General features: G+C 45.7%; 1 protein-coding gene across 1 annotated transcript; it reads left to right on the plus strand.

The window, feature by feature from the left end:
* The first annotated feature begins 8,011 nt into the window (after positions 1–8,011).
* Positions 8,012–9,346, plus strand: LOC123172131 (peroxidase 1-like). Its single transcript, XM_044589157.1, has 3 exons — positions 8,012–8,277; positions 8,359–8,544; positions 8,637–9,346. The coding sequence occupies exons 1-3, from the start codon at positions 8,068–8,070 to the stop codon at positions 9,189–9,191; spliced, it is 951 nt and encodes a 316-aa protein (XP_044445092.1). The 5' UTR covers positions 8,012–8,067; the 3' UTR covers positions 9,192–9,346.
* Positions 9,347–11,780: the final 2,434 nt, after the last annotated feature.

The raw sequence follows: 11,780 nt of genomic DNA on the forward strand, positions 1-11,780 counted from the left end.
CAAACATCTAAGTGATCATGGATTTGTTTTGGAATATACTCATCCCGGAACTCCACAAAGGAATGGAGTGTCTAAGAGGTGTAACCAAACCATGTTGACATGGTGAGGCCAATGATGTCTCTTACCAATTTGCCTTTATAATTTTGGGGATATGCTCTCGAAACAGCAACATACACACTAAACAGAGCACCGTCAAAGTCTGTTGAGTCGACAGCATATGAGTTATGGAATAGGAAGAGACCCAATTTGTCGCACCTTAATATTTGGGATTGTGAAACCTTGTGTGAAGCGTTTAAAACCAAATAAAATGCCAAATCAGACAAATGTTAATTTGTAGGTTATCCCAAAGAAACTATTGGGTATTCCTTCTACTGCCCATCTGATGACAAATTGTTTCTTGCAAGGGCTGGACACTTTCTTGAGAAACAGTTTCTAGCTAAAGACGTGAGTGGGAAGATAGTATAGCTTGATGAGATTGCTGAATCTCTGGTGGAAGTAAGCTGGACTAACGAACCGGAAATTGTTTTGGAAGTTGTCCACACAATTGAACCAGAATTTACTACATAAGTTGTACAAAATCTAGTTAAGCATGTAAATGAACCGCATAGGTTAGCAAGTGTTAGCGAACCTGCTGACTTGTTTCATAATGAAATATTCATCTTAGAATAAGATGAGCCTGCGCACTATAGAGAAGCGACGGAGGCGCCCGGTTCAAAAGAATGGCTTAAAGCCATGAAAAACAAAATGGAGTCCATGTACGAGAATCAAAAGTTTGGAACTTGGTAGATCCTCGAGAGGGTGTAAAACACATTCAATATAAATGGATCTCCAAATGAAAAACCGACACGTATGGTAATCCTACTTATCTATAAAGCAAGACTAGTTGTGAAAGGATTTTTGCAAATCGAGGGAGTTGATTATGACGAGAGTTTTTTGCTAGTATCCATGTTAAAGTCTGCGGTCATGATGGCAATTGCTGCATATCTCGGTTACAAGATATGGCAGATAGACATCAAAACGACTTTTCTAAATGGAAATCTTAAAGAGGATGTATACATGATGCAACCAGAAGGTTTTTAGATCCTATGGATGCCGGTAAGGTGTGCAAGCTTCAAAGACCACTTTATGGTTTGAAGCAAGTATCGAGGAGTTGGAATCAACATTTTAATGAAGTGGTTAAAGATTTTGGCTTCATTAAGAACGATGAAGAAGCTTGTGTATACAAGAAGTTTAGTGGGAGCTCTATAGCATTTCTAATCTTATATGTGGATGACATATTATTGATTGGAATGAAGTAAAGTTTCTTAGCACAATAAAAGATTCATTGAAAAGTATGTTTTCGATGAGAGACTTAGGCAAAGCAACTTATATATTGGGCATTAAGATCGATTGAGATAGATCAAGACGTCTAATTGTGCTAAGCCAAAGCACGCACATGGACAAGGTTTTAATAGGTTTAAAACGGAGAACACTAAGAAAGGTTTCTTCCAATGTCACGTGGCACAACACTTAGCAAGAATCAGCGTGTGCAAATAAGTGGACTCCCATATGCCTCCGCAATTAGTTCTATCATGTATGCTATGATATGTACAAGACCAGATTTTATTATGTGATAAGTGTTAGTAGAAGGTTCCAAAGTGATCCAGGATTGGATCACTGTGCAGCTGTTAAAAATATTCTTAAGTACCTCAAAAGGATGAAGGACATTCTTCTTGTCTATGGAGGGGATGAAGAGCTCGTTGTAAGTGGTTACACTGACAACAGCTTCATCACTGATATATATGACTATAAATCTCAACCGGGCTATGTTTTCACTCTTAATGGTGGTGCAGTAGTTTGGAAAAGTTTCAAGCAGGACATTGTTGCAGATTCTACGGCGGAAGTAGAATATATTGCGGCTTCAGAAGGTTTGAAGGAGGCAGTCTGGATCAAGAAGTTTCTTGAGGAGATTGGTGTGGTCCCAAGTGTGTTGAGTCCAATGGAGCTCTATTGTTATAACTGTGGCGGTGTTACCCAAGCAAAGGAACCAAGGTCCCACATGAAGACCAGGGATGTCGAACGCAGGTATCACATCATCTGACAACATAGAAAGTTTTTGTGAAAGTACTCAAGATTCACAATTGTTTGAATGTGTTAGACCCGATGACGAAGCCTCTATGATGACCAAAACATGAGTAACATCGAATAGCCATTGGTGTTAGAGACGCTATGTAACCAGATTATTGGCTCTAGGGCAAGTGGAAGTTTGTTGGAAATATGCCCTGGAGGCAATTATATTTGTATTATTTATTTCTACATTTCTAATTAAGAGTTTATATTCTATGCTATACTTGCTTCGATTCTTGAATATGCGATTCAGAGGAAACGCACATACACTTGTAGAATAATAAACAGTAAAATCCGATTCCTAGTCTTGCCCCTAGGACTAGCTCCAGTGTTGTGTGATAATCATGTTTTCCTGATCATATGTATTTAGTTAAGAGTAACGAGGATACCAAAACAACATTCATAGTATGATGTTACAAGAACGATCATATTGAATTGATCCAACTTGATTGTTATACTTTGACATGTAATCATCACAAGTCTATTGATATAACAAGGAGAGGTAACGTATACTTTAGTTCATCGTACCATGGGAGTATCGTGCTTTGGGGTTTCTCAAACATCTTCTGTAACATGATGATCATAACAAAAAAATTCAGGTTCATCGAAAAGTGTGACAAGGGGCTAGATAGCTCAAGAGTGGGATTTGCACCTCCGACGATGGAGGGATATTCTTAGGCTCGTTCTTCTGCTCGATGGATCGTTCGTGAACTGTTCATGGGACTTCATCAATGATCTACATCAACTCTTCTTACCGTGCAACTCTAAGTTGGTAACGATCCAATCTAAACCTCCAATGCATATTCATAGTGTTCCTGGATTGTGATCATAGGGCGAATTTTTTAGTTTTCTACTATGTTTACCAGAAGATAGTAGGGCGGTGGTGTTCTCTCAGGGTTGGCGAGTGCGCAACTTTGCAAGCATGCCGGTGGAGACAGGTTGGCAACTGCATGCCTATGCGAACGAGTGGACATTCGATTCTGGTGGGGTGAACTTTTTTGTTGTGCATGTCGTTCGAGGTCCCCACCCTGGTCTTCGATCCTATGCAAACATTTTGTTGTACCACAACTGTTTGGAGCAAAAGTTTGGCATGCTCAAAATTCTCCTGTCTTGGATGATCGTCTAGGAGTTTGATGTCGTTCACTGCCCCATTGCAACCATAAGGTTTATGGCGGTGGTGTCAATCATTTCCGAATTGGCGGGCGCAACTCCATGTATTGTTGCATGCATTGCTCGAGCCCATGCGACAAGTTTGGTCGCATCTTCAGATAACACACTATGTTCTGCCCTATTATGGACTAACCTGATGGAGGCTACGGTTGGGCCTTCCTTTCTAAGAGGAGACTACGCTCCTGTTGCTGGCGCAAGTGCATGTGCTACATCTTCTTACGACAGGCTTCTAGCTTTTTGCAGGCGTCGTTGGTATTCGGTAGGTGTCATCCGTGTTGCCAGTGCGCCCTCGTCGAAAGCGTCATCTTCAGCGTTGGCGATGTTATCAACCATGTACAAGGAAGTTGCCTCCCAAGGCTAGCAAGGTGTTGGTATCAATTCGGGGCAACTTCCATGGCTTTCCTCTTCCTTTGGCTCGTGCTCCTTGAGGACGTCATGGCAAAAGTCCATGGTGGCAATGTAGTGGGAGGCTGGTGGAGTGATGGCATTGTTCTAGGTTGCAGAGATCGAGCTCATCACGCCCGTCGGCAATGTTTCTAGATTCTCGAAGAAGAGAATTTGGACTGCTGCGTAAGTGTCGATGGGATTAATCTGGCCACCGAATTTGTGATTAAGTTCATAGCAACACAGGTGAAGATCTGGCAAGGAGCGAAGACACCACAATTGATGTTTGGATCCAATCTGGATGTCAGCTCTTAGTAGCACGATCCATGTCTGGTGCTATTGTCGATGTAAAATCCCGTAGACCCCTTGATGCCGTGACTAGCCGGAAAGCACAGAGGGGAAACATGATACATACCTAGGTTCAGACCACTCTCTGGAGGCAAAGCCCTACTCCTACTTGTGTTGTACTAGATTGAAGGGGTGTACAAAGTATAATGATGATCTCTAGAATCTTAGGTGTATCAAAGGATTGATTGTAAGGTCCCCTAGCTGCTAGCCTGACCTTGACTTATTAAGGATACTAAGGTCTATGGTTACAATAATCCTAGTCGGCTAAGGCGGTTGGACAGTCCTCCTGGATATCTGGCTTTCTTCCCTTGATCGTCAAGATGCTGGTTCCTTCCTTCTAGATGGCCCACATGCCCGATTGATGGACATGGTCGTGCAATAGGCTAAAGGAATTTCACGCATTAGTGGCAGTCCTTTTCTACCATCCGCCAGAGTGTGTTGTGCTCGCCACTGCTATTGTCGCATGCCGAATTGATTGGATTGCAGCATATTGCACCTCAATTATATCATCATATTGCATTTGATACATAAATGCTGGTTTGAACCATGATTCACATACACGCACCACATTACAATGATGTTAGATTAATGAAAAGTAGTAGTTATAAAGCAAATATAACAAGTGCATTACAATAATTAATAAGCATATATATGCCGTCGCTCATCACATAATTAAGCTTTGACGAGTTGTTCTGGATTGAAATGAGTGTCGGCCGATGTTCAACGCGTAGACTGTTAGTAGAAGCCGCACATACTACATGAATTAGTACTTGATGGAACGAATGGGGACCAACGGGCCGCTTGCTCTGGAATTGGAGATTTGGCCTCCCAAAGAGCCCATGACAACCTCAGCGGTTATGGGTATGGTGGTTGGACTCATACCCGGCCAGATCCTCAGCCTCTCATCGTGGGTTGCCTCCGTAAGGATATGCACGCCGTGAGGTCACTAAACGGCCTGTATGCAATCTTCTCAATCGCTGGGAGAGAACACCTGGCCATCGGAATACTTCTAACCCAACTAACATCGCCTCCCTGAGGTGCTCTGCCCAATACTTTTCCCATGTCCATAGATAGTGCTTCTCCATGTCCGCCGCAGAGACCCCCTCCCACTAATCTTCTGGCGGTCCCATCTGTTATTTTTAGCAGACAATAAAATTCAAAATATATACATATGGAAAAGATCACAAGGTTAATATATAAACATATGACATGCGTACATATAAACTAGAGATCACAAGGTAACAAGCATTGTGTCATGACATAGTTTAATGGTTTTTGACGGTTTGCTAGACTAGAAAGGAGCATATATATCGCCATGTCGATGTTTCATTCTCATCTCTTGTCCTTCTTGACTCTCTGCCCCGCAGCAGAATATCTCCTCTCATCCCCTACTACATGGCGATTGATGATGTTCATGAGCACCCTCTGAAAGCGCTCGTGCTCTGTCCAAAAGTGAGCTAGCTTAAGTTCCTTCTCATTCTCTTCGGACCATTTCTACAACATTGAATCACTCCTCAACAGTGGTCCTGCGCGCAGATAGTCATCCATCAAGACCATGGCATAGTAGCCAGCCATGTGCATGGTTTCGCCTTTCGGTTGTTGCCGGCAATAGAAGCTAGTGTTAAATTTGTACTGTGAATGTGGCATGTTCTTACGGTCGGACTTATGACACATCAAAAGAGCAGCATTGATAAGTTTCTGCAGATCGGTCCATGGCTTCTTAGGGTCTCTCCTGGAATCGAAGAAATAAGCTCGGCCGTCTCGGGGAACAATTGAACAATGTAAAATTAATAAGGTTGAAATCAAAGTACTCAGGTGTATATGTGCAAGCATAAAGAAATGAACTTACGTTTCAAAGTAAGGCCAACAGAAATGGATCGACATTTCGCCAAAACATAGGCACTCATGTTAATACCTGCAAATATAAGACAACGATACTACAATGGATCCTAGTTAAAAAAGAAAGAAAAATTCGACATGACCTATGCTAAAAAGAGGACATAACGAGTACCAGGAACTCGGCGAAACGGAAATGAATCGACGTTTTGCCAAAACATTGTCGCCAAACACAACTTTGACCATACCAGAGAGGTGGCTCGCTTGGCGACCGAAGGCGGCGCGAGGTATCCGATGTTGGCGGAGGAGGGCACAATGGTCGGAGTTGTAGCCATCGCGGAGGAGCTTCGCGGTGGCGGTGGCAGCGAGATGCCTCCAGTGTTGGAGAAGGAGTCCATGCCCGTGGCGGCGAGGAAGGCCGCGACGCAGCATCGATGAAGGGGCTGACAACAACGAGGGGTGTGGTGGTGCCGGTGAGGAGGAGAGGCGGCAACGAGGGGAGCAGCGGCAGCGAGGATGAAAGGCGGCAACGAGGGGTGCGACGCTGAGTCGGGCAAGATTTGGGGGGAAAGGCGCGGGGGGCAGGGGCGGGGGAAATGCCAAATTTTGGAACCTTTTTCAGGTGAGGGAAAAGTGAACTGCAGCCAGCGTCGTGGGTCTACGTGTGACGGGCACGGCAGGGCGCCTGCTACACGTAAGTGGACAGCACTGGCGGGCGGCCGACTGGACCGGCCACTACTACAAGTGTATAATATGTACTTCCTTCGTGCCTGGTAAGAGTGCTTACCATAATTAGGTGTGGCAAGCAACAGGCACACTCGCCACTGATGTACAAATAAGCAATGGCGGGCCTTTGTTACAGCTCATCACAATTAGGTTGCATTACGCATCCAGCTCTGAAACGGTCTACCAGTGGCGGGCACGTATTCCTGCCTGCCACTGCTCTGTTACTAGCAGTGGCGGGTAATCTTTGGTACCCGTCACTGCTATATTTCCAAATTAGCTGTGGCGAGTGACACGTCTCGCCCGTCACAAATTTGTGTTCACCTATAAGCCATTTTCTATAGTGTATGGTTTTCTTAGGCGACGGTCGATGACAAGATGACCAAGCAATAAGATGCAACCGGGTAATGGGCATGTTTAGGATCTTGCCTCGGCAACTATTTTTCTTGTGTTCTAGAATGTCTGTATGATTGCTATGGCGGGTTTACCTAGATTTTCGTAGGTGTAGGATCTCTAGATTAATATTCGAGTTTAAATACTGAATTTGGTGCAGAATTGCATGGCTCAAACACGCGGGGGGGGGGGGGGGGGGGGGGGGGCAAATTCACGTTCATTGGTATTTCGTGAATACAAAATTCCAACCAGGTGCCAAGCTTGATACTTATAAAAACTAGATCTCCAAATTTATAAATATCATTTTAACCATGTTTGGAATTTAAACGTCATTATTCAAATTATATGTTGATCAAAACATGATATTTAAATTCTCCTGGTCTTTTGGGCCAGGGCCTTGACAAAGGCATCAGATTAGCCTAATTCTTGGCAAGGTTTTTAATATAAAAAACAAAGCAATTTTGGATGACATGTGTGAAAATTCTTTAAAAAAATTACTACCTTTCAATGACTTCTAACATAATTTAAATTTATTTTCAAGTTTGTTTGAATCTGGCTCAAAATTCCGGGGTTACAAGTATTTCAGACCAAACGAATATAGCATCGACTCAGACTTAGCAAAACTGATTCGGGATAGCATGTGGTGCCGGTATAAATATACGGATCATGATATTTCCATATCTTCAACCTACCAGTAGGTGGTGGCATTCATTTGTTGCACGTATCCTTTGTTGATTAGAACTTGGCACCGCAGTTTGCTCCGTGATGGCTAGTTAGTAAGTTAGTGAGCAGATTGCTGTCTAGAGAAAATTAGTGAATTCATCTAATGATGTGCTTCCGTCTGGCTGTCCGTCCGCCTCCATTATACGTACGGAGACCGCCGGAGAGCGCAAACAAGGAACAACTCATTAAACCATGGGAATTTTACCTGCTGCTCTGGAGGACAGCCCACCACATGCAGGCGTGGGGACACTCCGGCGCTATATATTTCCCCGGCGCCAGTCCATCAGCAGCAGCAGCAGCTCAAGCTTCCCCTGATCAACTAGCCACCTAGCCATCGTCGTTTCTTGCATAGCCAAGCAAGAAACAACCTTCTTGGCCGAGAATATGGCGTCCAGGGCTGCGACGATGGTGGCGCTGCTGCTCGCGGCGGTGGCGGCGACGTGCGCACGGGCGCAGCTGCACGACAAGTTCTACAGCGAGTCGTGCCCCAGCGTGGAGGACGTCGTGAGGAAGGAGATGGTGAGGGCGCTGTCACTGGCGCCCAGCCTCGCCGGGCCGCTCCTCCGGATGCACTTCCACGACTGCTTCGTCAGGGTAAGCTGCATTTGCATGCATCAGTTTCCGTCCGTACCATGTTGTGTGCTGTGGCCTGACCAGTGACCGCCATGAATGCAGGGGTGCGACGGCTCGGTTCTGCTGGACTCGGCCAACAAGACGGCGGAGAAGGACGCGCAGCCGAACCAGACGCTGCGAGGCTTCGGCTTTGTCGAGAGGGTGAAGGCCGCGGTGGAGAAGGCCTGCCCCGACACCGTCTCCTGCGCTGACATCCTCGCCCTCATTGCCAGGGACGCAGTATGGCTGGTGAGTAGAGTACTAGGCCATTCTCTTTTGCAAATGACACGGTATACGTGTGGAAGCCAAATTCTAATGCTGCTCGATCATGGTTTCTCCAGAGCAAGGGTCCATTCTGGACAGTTCCTCTCGGCCGGCGAGACGGCAGCGTGTCCATTTCCAACGAGACCGACGCTCTGCCACCCCCGACCTCCAACTTCACCGTGCTCACCCAGCTCTTCGCCGCCGTGAACCTCGACGCAAAGGACCTTGTCGTCTTGTCCGCCGGGCACACCATCGGGACGTCGCACTGCTTCTCCTTCTCCGACCGGCTCTACAACTTCACCGGCATGGAGAACCCCAGCGACATCGACCCCACACTGGAGCCGCAGTACATGATGCGGCTAAAGAGCAAGTGTGCCAGCCTCAACGACAACACCACCCTCGTGGAGATGGACCCCGGTAGCTTCAAGACCTTCGACACTGACTACTTCAAGCTGGTGAGCAAGCGGCGGGGCCTCTTCCACTCCGACGGCGCCCTCCTCACCGACCCGTTCACCCGTGCCTACGTCCAGCGCCATGCCACCGGGACCTTCAAGGACGAGTTCTTCGCCGACTTCGCCGCCTCCATGATCAAGATGGGCAACGCCAACCCGCTCACCGGAAGCCAGGGTTAGATCAGGAAGAAGTGCAGCATGGTCAACCATTAAACCACCGACGAAGTACAAGGCTGTTTTGATTTGTGAACATCTTTCCCCCCTGTAAATTACTCTAAAAATTACTCTTAGATTGTCATAGCTCCTTTCTCTCCCAAATCTTTTTCTTTCGTTAATTTAGGACACCGATAACTGCCACACGTGTGGTGTATCGGATGGTTGTGCCGCACGTCTCGTGTGGCATGGAGAAGAAACAGCCCACGCACCTACGTGTGGGCAAAACAAGTAATGCCCACACACCTCTTTTTTCCCCTCCCGGTCCCTCTCACACGCGTGCGTGTGGGTGAAATAGATAACGCCCACACGCCCCGTACGTCAGACCTCGTACCTCATGGTCCCGCACGCCCCGCGTGATAGTCACCGCGCGTCCCGCAGTTGCCATGGTCCAGACCCTCGTCCATGTTCGTTTATCTGCAGTTGCCATGTCGCTGAACTTCGGTTGCCATGTCGGACAACTACAGTTGCCATGGTTGCTCAACTGCAGTTGCCATCTAATGTCAAAAGTTTCAGATGCCATTTTTGGCAACTGCGGCTGTTGCCATGTATGGTCTGGTTTACCACTAGGCAGTTGCCATGTATGGTCTGGTTTACCACTAGGCAGTTGTCATGTATAGTCTGGTTTACTACAGTTGCCATGATTTGAAAACCTTAGGAGTTGCCACCTACTAACACTAGGCAGTTGCCGTGTAGTGATACAAAAAGACATGGCAAAACAACATGTTCGGGTAAAAAAAGAGAGTTGCCATCTGCTTAGAAGCACACTAGGGTAGTTGTTGTGTACCCTGCAAAAATACATGACAACTGACATGTTCGGGTAAAAAAAAAAGAGAGTTGCCACCTGCTTATAAAGCACACTTGGGCAGTTGCCATGTACAGTGCAAAACACATGGCAAGTGGCAACTTGGGTGTGGGAGATGAGACGGGCGTGTGGGCGAGATGGCAAATGCCCACACACTAGCCCTTGTGCGTGAGTGGAAAGTGGCGTATGGGGGAACTGCTGAACGCCCACACACCAGCCCCTCCCGTGTGGTGAAACGGCCGTGTGGGCGACCGGGTGAATGCCCACACACCAGCCCAGTCCTACGTGGCACTAAAAACATGCCAAGATTCGTGCGCTAACAAACGGACGGGGCTCCACGCGTGTGGGCGAGATGCAAACGCCCACACATGTGGGCGTTAGACTTTTCGTTAATTTATTGTTTCGTTATGACCATGTTAATTCCTTGTACACACGACGAACAATTCAATATTGCCACATCCGACATGCCGTCTGTTGTCACCGGGAGATTCATGTCACGCTTACCTTCAAGGACGAGTTCTTCGCGGACTTCGCCGCCTCCATGATCAAGATGGGCAACGCCAACCCGCTCACCGGAAGCCAGGGTGAGATCAGGAAGAAGTGCAACGTGGTCAACCATTAAACCACCGACGAAATACAAGGCTGTTTTGATTTGTGAACATCTTTTCCCCTGTAAATTACTGTAAGATTGTCATATCTCTTTTCTCTCTCAAATCTTTTTCTTTCGTTAATTTATTATTTCGTTACGACCATGTTAATTCCTTGTACACATGATGAACAATTCAATATTGCCACATCCGACATGCCGTCCGTTGTCACCTGGAGATTCATGTCACGCTTACTAGTTCTGTCTATGTTTGTTTTGTTTTATTTATTGTTACATAATGTTTTGTTGTGTTCTTTGTTTCATCTCAGAGCATATCATAATGTTTCACATGTGCTAGTAAAAGGAAGAGTTATAGTCAGAATATTGTTATTTAGTTACTTTTTGGGCCATTTTGATAGCAGCCATCAACCGTGTTTCCAACTTTTCAGCATTGAATCTGGGCATTGGCGTGCGTATTGTCTCTTCTTGTGAGGGAGTGTATCCTTATGTTTTGTTGTGTACCAGTGAACACCAAGTGCACAGGCACAAAGAATGATGGATCCAAAGTAGAAAAACATTTTCACATATCCCAAGATTTTAATTACGCCTGCGCTTTCTCCAACCTTGCCTCTACTGAAAATTTATCTCAGCTCTTGCCGAGGCAAGTAAGAGGTTCTCTATCATCAAATCTTGTGTCCGGAGTTTTTCCTCAATGAAATTCTCCTTCACCCTTCTCGATGGTTTAGCTTGATATCCTTGACAATAAGAGTATGACTTTCATATTTTGGTGGAACGGAGCTTATATTAAAATTTTGATGTCTAAAATGGTCATTGTATAGCACTTCTTATGTTATTTTTTCACTACTACAACAGAAGTGCATATATTCCTTTTAAGGTTATTTTTTTCTCATATGATCCACATAGTACCACTAACCGTGGCGGCTCATTCGAGGGCTTTGCCTTCACCCCTATATCTCCTTTGCCTCTTTATTACGATGTTTTAGCGGTGTCTATACACTAAATTTTTCTTTTCATGGGATAGAAGAGGATAACAATTGCTCTAATCCCTGAAAGGCTTCCTTTAGATCTAGTCTAGATTAGCCAGCTCGAATTAATAGATGTTCCATGCATTTTAATGATTACAGTGGAGTAGTGTAGCAACATC

The sequence above is a fragment of the Triticum aestivum genome, chromosome 1D (genome assembly GCF_018294505.1).
Source record: "Triticum aestivum cultivar Chinese Spring chromosome 1D, IWGSC CS RefSeq v2.1, whole genome shotgun sequence".
NCBI lineage: Eukaryota > Viridiplantae > Streptophyta > Magnoliopsida > Poales > Poaceae > Triticum > Triticum aestivum.